General features: G+C 37.3%; 1 protein-coding gene across 1 annotated transcript in view; it reads right to left on the bottom strand.

The window, feature by feature from the left end:
* Positions 1-15,665, bottom strand: part of dnai3 (dynein axonemal intermediate chain 3) — a 38,452-nt gene that overhangs the window by 16,490 nt on the left and 6,297 nt on the right. Inside the window, exons 5-15 of the mRNA XM_061735418.1 lie at positions 15,255-15,359; positions 14,790-14,906; positions 14,505-14,692; positions 12,729-12,836; positions 10,217-10,410; positions 7,386-7,483; positions 6,159-6,248; positions 5,949-6,038; positions 4,842-4,958; positions 3,876-3,949; positions 2,628-2,763 (exon numbers count right to left, since the gene is read on the bottom strand). Of these exons, the coding sequence (XP_061591402.1) occupies positions 2,628-2,763; positions 3,876-3,949; positions 4,842-4,958; positions 5,949-6,038; positions 6,159-6,248; positions 7,386-7,483; positions 10,217-10,410; positions 12,729-12,836; positions 14,505-14,692; positions 14,790-14,906; positions 15,255-15,359 (1,317 nt within the window). The remainder of the gene's footprint in view (positions 1-2,627; positions 2,764-3,875; positions 3,950-4,841; positions 4,959-5,948; positions 6,039-6,158; positions 6,249-7,385; positions 7,484-10,216; positions 10,411-12,728; positions 12,837-14,504; positions 14,693-14,789; positions 14,907-15,254; positions 15,360-15,665) is intronic.

Genomic DNA, 15,665 nt, shown 5'->3' with positions numbered 1-15,665 from the left:
CAATAAACTAAATCATAAAACATAAAAATGCACAAAGTAACAAAAAGCTTGAAAATGTTGGTTTAAAATAATGTGGTAACTCGAGGCCTTTAAGAGCATATTGCAGGTTAGAATTTTTTCAAAAATGATACCGGACCTTATGTGAAAATGACTATGTGAGAAGTTAATGCAGGATTTAATATGTTTTACAAGACATAAGGGCACGTATTCAGAGGAAAAAGTGGCTAATTTTAGCCAAGCTCCTACAAACGCTTTTTTTTTCGACCACCGCGTCATATGACGTCACACCAGGGAGCATCTCCACAGCTCTGCCCCATCTGTATGCCCAGACCCCGTACACACGTAGCCGGGTATCTGCTAAACCGAAGATATTTTCCTACGTTTGGACCTGTCATCCACATGAAAACGCAAATAAACGAATGTTTAAAAAAACTCCAGGCAAAGGGAAGATTTTTGAAAACTCTGTTTATGTAGATGCGTGTAGACCTGGTGCAAACAGAGACAACCGGAGTTTTGCGTTTTTCGAACGTCACATTATGCTCCAAAACAACAAATCTGCTCTGAGTTTGACGTCTAACGTGCGATCCAGAACTACAGATGATCCACCATCTGTCCTCCAAGCTATTTATTAAATAAATGGTCTCTGCTCTTGACACCGTTACACCGACGCGGAGCCTACGCCGTAGGGTACGCGGCGACGCGCAGCAGGGCTGCAGCTGGGCTGCAGCAGGGCTGCGGCGATTAACGCGGCAGCTCCGCGGCGGACACGGGGAAACTCCAGCTCGTTGCCCGAGGAGGAGGCGCGGATCCCGGGGAAGCGGCGCAACAGAGGCGGCCCGGAGGCTGGAAGACCAGATGATCTACACGTTTGGAATGCTTATGAAAGTGGTCGAAAACGCAGATCTTCGGTTCTGTGTAGAAGGTTTTTTTTTTTTAACAACGATGTAATGTGGATAAACGAAGGGGGGGAAGTATTCGGTTTTAAAAATACCCGGCTATTTCGGATGCTTTAATCAGAAAAAAGAGAAGATAATAAGCCTGTTTTCTGTTTAGAAAGTACAAACGTAGACAGATTACAAGTACTCACCCATTTTTAAGGAGTTTCGGAGTTTCTTTCAGGAGCACGGGCGGGTGCTGCAGTGAATAAAGGCGGATGTATGGTTCCGCGTAAAATCGACGGCGTAGCCTACGGTGTAGGGTACGCGGCGCACGCAGCGTTCTGTGCGTCGCTGCGTAACCTACGCCGTAGGGTCTGCGTTGGTGTAACGCGGACCCATAAATCAGCCTTTTAAAAAGCGAGTTTCAGCTGTCAATCAAAAGAACGTGGGGAAACTAACGGGTAACGTAATTATAAGGCTGTGGCCCGTCATATTGGTGTGAATACACATTCATAACCTCTTCAGTGTCACAACTAACATTAAGATCCATTATTTTTCCTATTGTTGAATTCACCGCGCTCCCCAATGCGACGTCACTTCCGGTTCAACTTTTTCAGATGCGGAAGTAAAATACTCTCACAAAAACAACTCCGGAGCTCACTGTGGTATATATTTATGCGTATTTCAATGAGAATTCAGTTCCTACATTATTTTCCTACACATTGATTCACAGGGGTCTCCAACCTGCAATATGCTCTTTAACTCAGGGATGTCAAACTCATTTTGCTTGGCGGGCCAGATTTCACCAATTTTTTTCTCACGGGCCGCACGCTGAAAATAACAGAAACGGTGCAAACATTTTTTTTTTCTAATTCTTTTTTTTTTTACTATTGTTATCTAATCCAATATCAGTTTAGTTAATTTTAAAGGAAATATGCACTTTGTTTACACTCTAATTATGTAAAATATATTTCTTCAGGATCTTTTCTTGAAATTTCTCGTTTTTTTCAAATTATGTAAGATACTTTTAATATCATTTTACAAAGATAAACAGAAACAAGTATGTTTATTTTATATATTTCGCTTTTTTATAGGAAATGTAATTAAAAGCAAAATCTTTCTTATTACATCTGAGTGTTTCTTTGTGATTTAGAGATTTTTCCAGTACAATTAAGTGTATTTATTTTTAAAAATTGGCGCGGATATTTACGCCAGTGTGCCGAAAAAGTCAGCACTTCTTTTTTAACTGTTTTACTTTGTCACTATCCTCGTATTCAAAACTGAAATTCTCCAAATAAATATCTTCTATCATCTTTTTTAGCAGTGATATTTTTCCTGCGAAAATATATAATAGTAGTTAGTTAATAAAAATAAACGACCGTCTACAAAGAAATAAAATCGGCAAATGCATTCTAGAAAACTAAAAAAATGTCAAACTGCTCTCTTTGTGGAATAACGATGGATTTGTAGAAGAAATATATTATCGGATATGCTGCGATTCATGGCAATTATTTATGCCTTCCTTTTTAGTAAATTAACATTTTGTTTTTTTGCGTTGGAAACTTCTCGCGGGCCGCACATTTGACACCCCTGGTCTAACTCATTACAAACACACTTAAAGTGGACAAGCTAATTCATTTAATTTATTTATTTATTTTTTGCAGTATTTGTGAAGAGTATGCTGCTTATAGTACTTAGAGGGATTATTATGGAGTTAAACACATGACGACCCCCTCATCAGTGCAGTACCTGGAAAAACGGCCTCCATGTCCCGTCCAGATGTTTGAATGTTTCGGGAACGCTGCAGCTCATCGGGTTCTTCTGATTTACGGCTGGTATATTGCTCGGAGACTCTGGTGCTCTCACATCCCAGAACTTTATCGTGCTATGGAGGGAGAAGAGGAGACAGACACGTCCCCAAAGAACTTTGAACTAAGAATTTCATATTTTAATATACCGTATTTTCTGGACTATAAGCCGCTACTTTTTTCATAGGTTTTCAACCGTGCAGCTTATACAAAGGTGCAGCTATTCTGTGGATTTTTCTTCCACCACTCAGGGCGCTCTAACCGGAATTAGAATCAAAACTAGAGACTAAAGACAAAATAAATGCAAAGAAGAATACGCTACTTCTTAGCAGATAGAAGTAGAAGCAGATTTCAAACAGATAAATAGATAAATAAATACCGGTTATTTTCTCTTGGTTCTGTCCCGTTTTAATCAGCAAAGTTGCTGCCGTGTTAAAAGACACTGTTAGGAAAGATCTATTTAGGTACAAACATGTACATCATTTACAGTTCAAAATGGTTCCGTACATGTAGTAAATATCTAATCTAACAACAGAAATATCTGCGGCTTGCATATCTTTTTTTTTTTTAAATAGAGCGGGTGCGGCTTATAGTCCAGAAAATATGGTATCAATATCTGGAAATCATGAGTATTGACTATTGGAGAGATGTGGGTTTCATTAGGTAAGGTAAATAATATTACTACTGTACTACTTCCCCAAAAGTATATATACACTTAAATATAAAACGTGTGAGCTCTTCATGGTTTAAGATACAGTTACGCTTTCTACTCTCATAAGCTTTAAAGACATCTGATATTGTCACTTAAAAATGGCAAAATACCAAAACAACTATTTTCACTGGAAATGCCTTCTCAAACTCGCACTTGCTGAGAGTTTAAATAACTTTAAGCCATCAGAAACTTTAAGAGGATTTCTCGTGAGCCACTCAAGACCAGAGGTGGTGGTAACGAGTTACATTTACTCCCTTACTTTTACTTGAGTAAGTTTTGGGAAATGTTGTACTTTTAGGAGTAGTTTTGAATCACTATACTTTTTACTTTTACTTGAGTAGATTTGTAAAGAAGAAACTGTTCCTCTTACTCCGCTACATTAGGCTACGTTGAGCTGTTACTTTTGTTTTATCCCTTTTATCCGCGTACGCGAGATCTTTGAGAGCTTTGAATCGTGGATGTTTCCGTGTTTCCTACCGGTCCGGGGAGCAGCTGGCCAGCTGAACAGAGATGCCGAGCTCGTTCTCTGTCGGTACGCCGGTTCTAGTCACCTGATCAGAGAGAAACATCACTAGTATGTTCTTGGATTTCTTTGTAAATACAACACTATCCAGGCAGCATATTTCATTTCAGATCAATATATCTGCAGATGTACTGGTGAGAAACATTTCATTTTAACCCTGGATCTACATTTGAAGAAATAAAGCACATAATCATAAACCAATAACCAGTTGAGGCTTCGAGAGATGAGGCTTTAATGAAGGTTGTGGAGTAACTGACCCTGTATTCCACATGAATACAGTGTTTATTACATTATTATAAATCCTCGCTCAAATACTTTGCACCTTAATAGAATTGATATACCTTAATGTGTCTTCTAATGTTCATATTCTAACATTAATTTATCTCAGTAAAAAGATGACAGCAACATTATCATGTCTTTCCATTTCTGAATGTTATATTTACCAATTTAAAATGTAAATGTGCAGGACTGGAGTCTGCACTTACTGCATTATTCTTAACTAAGTAACTATAATGCGATTACCCAAATTACAACTGTAACGCGTTACTTTGTACCGCGTAACACCCAACACTGCTCATTATCATAGCCCCGCCCACTCAGAATCCTGCATAGATAATGAGGTTAGAGAATGGGAAGATAAAGACATGGATCAGAGGCTGAATTTCTAATTTATTTAGCAAAAACAATCAAAAGCTTGTTTTTAAGACATTCAAGGCCTGTTTAAAATAGGTATTAGATCCATAATAGGTCCCTTTAATAACAAAAAAATTAATAAAAAATAAGGACAGATTTTGCCGGCGTCACTGTTACGTGGTCACATCCAAAAATAACTTTCAGCAAGAGGTCAAGTTAACTAGAGACGGTTGTGATGTCCGTGTTTCTTCATGTATCTATCTAATCCCCTGAAACCCCTGGTTTACCTGGAATGACGGAGGCAGCCAGCGGACGTCAGTGACCGGGGCTTTATGGCCGCCCACTAAGGAAGAGGTCGCACTGAAAAACACAACAGGAGGCTTATTCTCTGCGCTGCTGAGGTCCTGGGGGGCAGAAGGAAACACAAGCTATAGCTGGTATTGTACAGACAGCTCTGACAAACTCATCACATTAGAAAGACTTTACACAGGTTAGAAGACAATCTACAAATATTTCAGCAGGCAATAAAAATAAATAAATCTCCTAGGAATGTACACTATATCGTAAAACTTAAACAAAATGGACAATGTGTATGTGTGTGTTGCCAGTACAGCTCAGTCTAGCAGGTGAATGTGAATCTGATACCACACATATACATGTAAATATACAGTGTTACTAGGGCTGGGCGATATATATCGAGATTTTAATATATATCGATATATTTTCAAACGCGATATGGTACGAGACAATATCGTTTATATCGATTTAAAAAAAATATATATGATTTTGATATAGCTTATTTTGTGACAAATTGACTTGAATGTTTTATTTGGGATTTGCACAAATGTTTTGTTATTTGCACAACTGTCAACCTCAGTGCAAAAGTCTGCCTGTTACTGTCTACATTGTATTAATTACAGTGTATTTTAATTTAATTGTTATGCAGGAAAGAGATATTTGTTTTATTTTATTCAAGAAGCATTTTTATTCTATATATGCAGGCAGTTTATTTTTATTTCATTTGTTTTATACATGTTGATATTGTGCAGACCTCTGTTAATAAAGGAACCTGTGTGACATTTGGCACGAGGCTTTGGATTAAAACTGACTGTTTTTTTAAGGGTTTGATCAGAAAAAATGAAGCTAACAGAGATGCTAACAGAGATGCTAACAGAGATGCTAACAGAGATGCTAACAGAGAAGCTATGCTATAATGCTTTGGAGGAAACCCCAATTATGGCAAAGAAAAAATATCCATTCAGCTAGAAAATATCGAGATATGGCTTTTGGTCCATATCGCCCAGGCCCTAAGTGTTACTCCACAAAATAGCAATTAAAGTACTTGTGTACCAATATTGTGGGCATTAAAGACAATAAGGACTATAGATACTCACAAATGTGTCAGTGTTGGCCGAGATCATTTCGCTGCCAGGTTCAGTTTCTTGTAAGCAGGAGATGTGACCCGAAATGTCCCATAAAACTATCTGAAACATCAGCAACATAAAAATGGAGGTCAATGTCTGAGCCCTGGCCAGAAAATAATGTTTAAATTTAGAGATACATTTTTAATGATCAAATATAAAAGGGACATATAAGGAAAAAACCTGTCCATTCCTGCAGCCGCCAGCAATAATGTTGGGATTAGATGGGCAGAACTCAAAGGCAAAAACGTCATCTGGGCACTGCAGGACTAACTGTAGAAAAGAAAAGAAATAAAAAAGGAGGAAGGAGCTGCTTTTTATTGCATTCTTGCTTAAGAGTATTTATTTAGAGTCTGAAGTAAATAGAACATTGTTTGAGGCTTATTCAGTCTGATCAAAGTATATTCATCCAGCCTCCTTAACTTTTATTTCCACCAATACGCTATGTGCTTATTTATTGTAGCCTCTAAATACCATTTCATCTCAGAGATTATGAAGCTGTGTGTCAATATAATAGATAATAGATTCCATGTCATGGAATGTGAGGAGAATCAGCACAAATAAGGACTGGAGGACAATATGGAAACACAAAGGAGAGATTGTTTTAATTTTCTCAAGTTGATTGCGAGATGCATGTATGGATTACAGTACTCTACTCTTATCCAAATATTGATCTGATCCTCCACCATTTGCTAATTTGAAGATTACTCAAATTGTATAACACGGAAATAAAGTATATGATGTCCTCCAGTCAAGATATTCATCATGCATAAAATCATAGTACTTTACTCTAGCACAGTGGTTCCCAAACTTTTTTTGCCAGGCCCCCCTTTTGTACGTAACAGAATTTTCGAGACATTACGAGAATAAAGTCGTAATAGCCTATTACAAGAATAAAGTGGTAATTTATGAGAATAAAGTGGTAATTTATGAGGATAAAGTGGTAATTCATGAGAATAAAGTGGTAATATTATGAGGATATAATTTATGAGAACTCTAACAGGAAGAGCTTCTTGTCCCTGTGTTAAAATGAGGAATATTGAGCATCTTGTGAAGTTATATTTATATATTATATTATATATAACGACTTTATTCTCGTAATATTACGACTTTATTCTCACAACATTATGACTTTATTCTGGTAATTCTACGACTTTATTCTCATATTATTATGACTTTATTTTCGTAATTTCCATTTTTTTTTGTCTTAGTTTGGCCCTAATACTCCGTCGTAATTGAAGGCAAAATCTTAAAAAAATAAAAAATCTAATTATTTTTTTTTAATTAATCTACCTTCCAACCTCGCCCCGCCCCCCCCACTGATCTAGCAGCTTGGACTTATGGGTCAAATCAACAAGCACTTGAGTTTCCTTGCAGCTGATGTAGAATTTCAGTCCGGTGTGGTCGTACCTGCGGCTCAGCACTGGAGAAGCAGAAGAAGACGATGAAAGACGGGCTGGATACCGACGGCTTCTGCCCTTTCTCTATCAAAGCTACTGCCATCACATCTGTCATCAGAACAAACATCACAGTTTCATTTTACTATATTCATTTTAATAACATTCCAATGACATTTTGTTCAATTCAATTCAATTCAATTTTATTTATATAGCGTTTATTACAACAAAAGTTGTCTCTAGGCCAGGGGTGTCAAACTCATTTTGCTTGGCGGGCCGGATTTGACCAGTTTTTTTCTCGCGGGCCGCACGCTCAAGATAACAAAAACGGTGCGGAAAATGTTTTCTCTAATTCTCTCTTTGTTTACACTCTAATTATGTAAAATATATTTCTTCAGGATCTTTTCTTGAAATTTATCATTTTTTTTTCAAATTATGTAAAATACTTTTAAAGGAGCCGTCTGTAAGAAATGTCCAAAACTGGTACTGCAGTCACTTTCAAAATACTGTTGAGCGGCGTGTCCCCTCCCCCTCCTCCCCCCGACCAGAGGTTGCCAGGTAGGCTGCAGAATGCAGCAGGAACGTAGGCTGCCATGGCTGCCATAATTAGAGCCGAGCTGGCAACCCGGATGCCGAAACAATACTGACTTGGTGATTGGGAGATAGGTGGAGGGTGGAGCTTCAGAAACAATACTGACTTGGTGATTGGGAGATAGGTGGAGGGTGGAGCTTCAGAAACAATACTGACTTGGTGATTGGGAGATAGGTGGAGGGTGGAGCTTCAGAAACAATACTGACTTGGTGATTGGGAGATAGGTGGAGGGTGGAGCTTCAGAAACAATACTGACTTGGTGATTGGGAGATAGGTGGAGGGTGGAGCTTCAGAAACAATACTGACTTGGTGATTGGGAGATAGGTGGAGGGTGGAGCTTCAGAAACAATACTGACTTGGTGATTGGGAGATAGGTGGAGGGTGGAGCTTCAGAAACAATACTGACTTGGTGATTGGGAGATAGGTGGAGGGTGGAGCTTCAGAAACAATACTGACTTGGTGATTGGGAGATAGGTGGAGGGTGGAGCTTCAGAAACAATACTGACTTGGTGATTGGGAGATAGGTGGAGGGTGGAGCTTCAGAAACAATACTGACTTGGTGATTGGGAGATAGGTGGAGGGTGGAGCTTCAGAAACAATACTGACTTGGTGATTGGGAGATAGGTGGAGGGTGGAGCTTCAGAAACAATACTGACTTGGTGATTGGGAGATAGGTGGAGGGTGGAGCTTCAGAAACAATACTGACTTGGTGATTGGGAGATAGGTGGAGGGTGGAGCTTCAGAAACAATACTGACTTGGTGATTGGGAGATAGGTGGAGGGTGGAGCTTCAGAAACAATACTGACTTGGTGATTGGGAGATAGGTGGAGGGTGGAGCTTCAGAAACAATACTGACTTGGTGATTGGGAGATAGGTGGAGGGTGGAGCTTCAGAAACAATACTGACTTGGTGATTGGGAGATAGGTGGAGGGTGGAGCTTCAGAAACAATACTGACTTGGTGATTGGGAGATAGGTGGAGGGTGGAGCTTCAACATAAACATCAGTTGAGGGCTGCAACTCCTCTTTTTAAACTGGAATATCCTGGCTTGAGTGCTGTTGTCAGTGACATAAGTATTTGAAATGAACATGATTTTTAAATGTCTGTTGACATATCGGGGTCATTTTATGATTCGTTTTATTATTGCTCTTACATACAGCTCCTTTAATATAATTTTACAAAGATAAACAGAAACAAGTATGTTTTTTTTATATTTTGCTTTTTTATAGGAAATTTAATTAAAAGCTAAATTTCTTTCTTATTACATCCGAGAGTGTTTCTTTGTGATTTAGAGATTTTTCCAGTACAAATAAGTGTATTTATTTTTAAAAATTGGCGCGGATACTTACACCAGTGTGCCGAAAAAGTCAGCACTTCTTTTTTAACTGTTTTACTTTGTCACTATCCTCGTATTCAAAACTGAAATTATCCGAATAAATATCTTCTATCATCTTTTTTAGCAGTGATATTTTTCCTGCGAAAATATATAATAGTAGTCAGTTAATAAAAATAAACGACCGTCTACAAAGAAATAAAATCAGCAAATGCATTCTAGAAAACTAAAAAAATTTCGAAAACTGCTCTCTTTCTACTTTTTTCTCGAGATTTTGACTTTTTTGTCGAGATTTTGACTTTTTTCTCAACATTTTTACTTTTTTCTCAACATTACGACTTCTTTCTTGACATTTCGACTTTTTTCTCGAAATTTTGACTTTTTTCTCGACATTTCTACGTTTTTCTCCAGATTGTACTTCAACATCAATCTCAACATTTCGACTTTTTTATCGAAAATTTCGACTTTTTTCTCAACATTTAGATTTTTTTCTCAACATTTCGACTTCTTTCTTGACATTTCAACTTTTTTCTCGAGATTGTACTTCAACATTAATCTCGACTTTTTGACTTTCTATGGATTTGTAGAAGAAATATATTATCGGATATGCTGCGATACATGGCAATTATTTATGCCTTCCTTTTTAGTAAATTAACATTTTGTTTTTTTGCGTTGGAAACTTCTCGTGGGCCGCATGAAAATCTCTCTCGGGCCGCATGAGGCCCGCGGGCCGCACATTTGACACCCCTGCTCTAGGCGTCTCTTTCCAGAGACCCAGAACATAAACCCCCGAGCAATTATTACAAGCATGTAAACATGATTGCTTGTTTGCAAGCATGTTTAAAGAGAAAACTCTGTTTAGATCATTAAAATCATCATTTTCAACAGTAACATGAGTTCTCTAGGATGCTGTACTTTACCGGGGATGGTCGGGTGCCAGTTCAGGCTGCTGATCTTCTTGCCTTTGGTGTATTTATCGTCTGTGAAGGACTTATGAAGAACCAGCTCTGTCTTTTCAGACCAGTCATCAGCCTCACAGTCGTTTGCCAGATCCCTTTCCCACTCGTCTACGAACCCGTCTGTGCTTTCGTCCTGCTGAAGGGCGTCCACCATCCTACACAACACACATTTGGAGCTTATTGTCCTCTTCATTTATATTCCTCCACATTTACAGTTACAGTACAGTAAGTCTTTTTGCCAACGCTTATAATGTTTTTTTTTTTTTTTTTTTTTTTTTTTAACCTTTATTTAACCAGGAGAAAGTCTCGTTGAAATTAACAATCTCTTTTACAAGAGAGTCCTGGCCAAGACAGGCAGCAACATGGTTACAAAAACAAATAACATAAGAACAATTTATAACAATTAAAACAGTTTTAACAAAACAGTAAACAGATCGCAAAAATAGTCAAAATCAACAACAATCAAAGCACCTACAGCTAAATGTACTTGCTTCCAAGTCTTTCAGGAGAACTTTAAAAGCATCAAGTGAGACCAGATCTCTTAATTGTAAAATTTTCTGCAACTCATTCCATGCATAAGGAGCAGCATAGCTGAAGAAATATATTTTACTTTATACTTTATAGTTTACTTGCTTCTTAAGTTGACAATCAGAGGTGTCATAAGTATTCATTCATTACTCAGGTAGAAGTATAGATACTAGAGTTTAAAAATACTCCTGTAGAAGTTGAAGTATCAACTCAAGTTTTTTACTCAAGTAAAAGTATAAAAGTACTGGTTTCAAAACTACTTAAAGTATAAAAGTAAAAGTAATGTAAGGGGGAAAAAAGCCATTGAAAATGAATGCATCTTAGTATAATGTAAATATATTAAAGAAGCATATATGTGTACTATTGAGCATTAACATGTGTTAATATAAATATATTAAAGAAGCATATATGTGTACTATTGAGCATTAACATGTGTTAATATAAATATATTAAAGAAGCATATATGTGTACTATTGAGCATTAACATGTGTTTCAGAGAGCAGCAGATATGATGACTAGTTGCCTATAAGTATTGTAATGGTGCAAAAAGTCAAACTTCATGTTCATGTTATCATTTATCCTAACCTTTATTGGAATGTACATCCAAGTTTAGTTGCAGGAATCTGAGGGAACGGATGTAAGAACAAAACTGGACAAGAACATCTGAAACAACCACAACCAAATTCACTCTATCCGGATGGAGCAATTTAACTGGATAGTTTTTATTAAAGGCCCAAATGAAATAGAGTAACGAGGCTGTTTTTAAAACGTAAGGAGTTAAAAGTACAGATAATTGTGTGAAAATGTAAGGAGTAAAAGTAAAAAGTCATCTGAAAAATAATTACTCCAGTGAAGTATAGATAACCAAAATTTCTACTTAAGTAAGGTAACAAAGTATTTGTACTTTGTTACTTGACACCTCTGCTGACAATACAGACCCACAAAAATGAATATGACGTTGGAAAATGTGAACTTATATAGAGCTTTTGTCCTAAAGCTACAGCTCAGGTTGAGACGGCTCTAACTCAACCATAGTGGACTGGGAAGCATGACGGTCTCTTCTAACGTTCCCGTACCAGGAATAACAGATGGGTTTGCTTAGTGCTGGGCGGTATACCGGCTCATACCGAATACCGGTGTTTATTTTTCTTATGATATGAATGTTTCATATACCGTAATACCGGTGAGTATGTACAGTAGCGTACACAGTAATGATGCACCAATTGTTCTGTAACCCAAATTGTTCGGCCGAAAATGGCAAAAAAACACTTTCGGTGTTCGGTGGAATAAGTGGGAAAAAAAATGAACAATTAATAACGGCGTTGTAATATAAAGAAATAGACTGGCCGCTCCGTAACGGTTGCACCACAAACATAAATCGTTGGCCAACCAAAAAGTAACCACATAAGAATTTTACCTAACATTCACCAGGAGGTGGAACCAAAACAACATAATGCTGGAAATTAAAACATGTTCAGTTTTTTATGTTCAATAAATATTTTCTACCTTGTAATTTTGTAAAAGATCAGCCAGACAACACTTAAAGTGTTTAAGTGTTGTCTGACTGATTCTCTCACTTCATTAGAATCAGAGGTGCCGGCCATGCAAACCTGTATTTATACTAGTGTGGACATTAATGTTTTTCTACAATATTTCATCCTCATGACAGTAAAATAGGCCATTCTAAGACAATTTACTGCAGCAATTCCTTTCCAAATTATTAAAAATGTGGTTAACACCCAGTTGTGCATGAAAAAAAAAATGCTGTGATATACCGTGAAACCGATATAATTTTGAAAAATACCGTGATATAAATTTTTGGTCATACCGCCCAGCACTAGGTTTGCTGTTTCCACGGCGACACAGCGCTGTGTGAGTGTCTTCATTAAAAACCTCCCGAGGAAGCAGATGGTGAAGATGCAGTGAATAACTTGATTAATTTTACCCTAATTGGAGCAGATTGGTCAGGCTCTCCGAGCGAAGGCTGCTCTCTGCGTCGTCCTGGCAGAACTCCGTAGGACTGGCCTGGGTGAACACGTTCCTCTCACTCTTCCTGCAGAACGGACACAAAGACACAAAACATGCGTGTGTTTAGTCTGTACTTAAGTACATCTCACCTTTGGACAAAAATAACTAAAAACACTCAGATCCTCAATAAGAATAGAATAGAATAGAATAGAATAGAATAAAATAGAATAGAATAGAATAAAATAGAATAGAATAGAATAAAATAGAATAGAATAAAATAGAATAGAATAGAACAGAATAAAATAGAATAGAATAGAATAAAATAGAATAAAATAAAATAGAATAGAATAAAATAAAATAGAATAAAATAGAATAAAATAAAATAAAATAGAATAGAATAGAATAGAATAGAATAGAATAGAATAGAATAGAATAGAATAAAATAGAATAGAACTTTATTAATCCCACAGAGGAGAAATTTGCTTGTGCAGTAGCAAACAAAAACACTCTCAACAAATTAACAAATACACACGAAGTATGAAAGGTATATAAAAAGAAAAGTATATCCTAAAAAGAAAAAAAATCAAAATAACCAATAAAAGCTAAATAATTAAAAAAAGAGCATTATAAAAAATGTACAAAAGAAATGCTAAGCAGAAATACTAAACCCGAAAAAAACAATAATATATACATGTGTACAAAAAAATATGTGCAAAAATGTCAGTGAGGTTTTTAGAAGGAGAAGATTATTGCATCAGAAAAACAGGTTATTGCACTCGCAGCTTTAAGCAGGTATAAATGATCGATGGCTTGGAAATCTCTTGAATTGTTGTTTTTTACATGTACAAAATAAATCAAATCAAATCAAATCAAAATAAGTGAGATAAAACTCCAAGGCCCTTTCAGACTTCATAATAGCTCTGCAGGATTTCTTTTACCAGACTACTCGGAGTTTGTTCCAGGGGCGTCTATTGGTTTGAAGGTCCGGCAGCCGCCACACCTCGGCTTCAGGGGGAAATGTAAATGTTTGTTTTAAATACATTTATGGAATTACTCTGTGTCTATTTCTATTGATTATTCTATTACTTAATACATATAGAATAACTACAAATGCAAATCAGAGCATGATGGATTTCACTAGTTATTATACACTGCAAAAACTCAAAATCTTAACAAGAATATTTTTCTTATTTCTAGTTAAAATTTCGAATTTTTAGTCAAAATAAATCACATTGCATTTAAGACAAGACTCAAAAACAACCATTTTCACCTGTTTCAAGTAGATTTTCACTTAAAATAAGTAGAAAAATCTGCCAGTGGAACAAGATTGTTTTTCTTGTAATAAGAAGATAAATCTTGTTCCACTGGCAGATTTTTCTATTTTCACTTGAAACAGGTGAAAATTGTCAAATAACAAGTTATTTTTCCTGGTGATGACTCTTGTTTTAAGTGTAATGAGATTTTTTGACTAAAAATGAGACATTTTAACTAGAAATAAGACAAATATTCCTGGTAAGATGTTGAGTTTTTGCAGTGAGTGAGACTGCATTTGAAAAAGTTCCAGTTTTCTTGACCACACAGATCAGATACATAAACTTCTGTGATGAGTATTTGCTGGACGTGTTGATTGATACTCTAGTTCAGTTCTGTGACTCGTAACCTTGCCGTACCTTAGTAAGACTGAATTGATTCCACTGGTGTCTTCCCGCTCATAAACTAATGTATTTCCTGTGCACTGATGCTGTGGTCCTACCAGTCGGTCTGAGAGCTGCAGCTCTGCGTCCAGGGACCGGCCTGGATCCAGCCGTCTCTTTTCCCCAGCGTTCTTCTGTCCCGGGGCCCGGGGCCGTCCTGCAGGCCGGCCACTGCATGAGCAGTGTAGTAGTCACAAAAACAGGCTGGCTCCCCCATTCTTCCCTGCAGCTGGACTCTGAACTTCAGCTGATGCAAACAAAGCCACAGAATAGAGTCATTCAAAAAGAACACATATATTAAAGCGAAGGATGTGTTGTGAGTTGTGTGTCGGTGGATCTAGTGCCTTTTTTCTGGTCTCCTTAACAGATTCTTCATCTATTTCCTTCTCGCTGCCGAGGGATATCCAATGCTTTGGTTCTGGGGTTTTCTGGTCCGTATTCTCAAAAACAGGCTCTGGGGGCTGCAAAATACACACGGGATTACAAGAAAAACTTTATATTTGGAGTTAAACTTGAGATTTTCACAAGCGGTTTGTGTTTCTGACAGTAAGACAGTGAAGGAGGAGGAAAAGAAGGAGAAGGGCTTCTGAAGTGTTGCATTTTCTATGAAGATGATAGAAACAATAGAAAAACTTTCTATTTCACATGTTTACAAATGAAAATGACCCCTGCATTAGCAGAGGGTTCGAACAAAGGGACAAACATGCATTGCACAAATAAGGAAAAAATGAATGAATCCACACATACACATGGATATTCAAGCAGAAGTACAGGAGAACAGGAATCTTGAACCTTGTAAATGTTCTTACTGTGAGGATCCTGCTCTTGGCTGTTGGAGTCACAGCCAAGTAGAAACTCTGACCGTACGTGAAGTTAGTGTCAAAAACCAGCAGGATCTCTTCCTCTGGGTAGTCCTGGTAAACACAAATAACACACATTCACGTTATATCAAGCCTCTTGACATAATGTGAATAAATCAATACATGTGAGCTGAGTTAATAACGTTGAAATATCGGTAACGGTCGGCCTTCTCCAGTGTAAGAACAGAGGAACCAGTGATGGTTTGAGCTGAGGAGAATGTCTGGGACACTAAAGAGACTTGCTGCTTATACAGTAAATACGGGTTACTTTGAATTTAATCCAGAAATGAAAGAGGGAGAATTAGGTGAAGCTTGTTGTTCCCACATCCCTGGTTTTGACGTCTGCCCAGCAGCCCCAGT

This window comes from Cololabis saira, chromosome 2 (genome assembly GCF_033807715.1).
Source record: "Cololabis saira isolate AMF1-May2022 chromosome 2, fColSai1.1, whole genome shotgun sequence".
NCBI lineage: Eukaryota > Metazoa > Chordata > Actinopteri > Beloniformes > Belonidae > Cololabis > Cololabis saira.
Note: the sequence above shows the minus strand (reverse complement) of the source record. Positions and strands in the feature narration are given on the sequence as shown.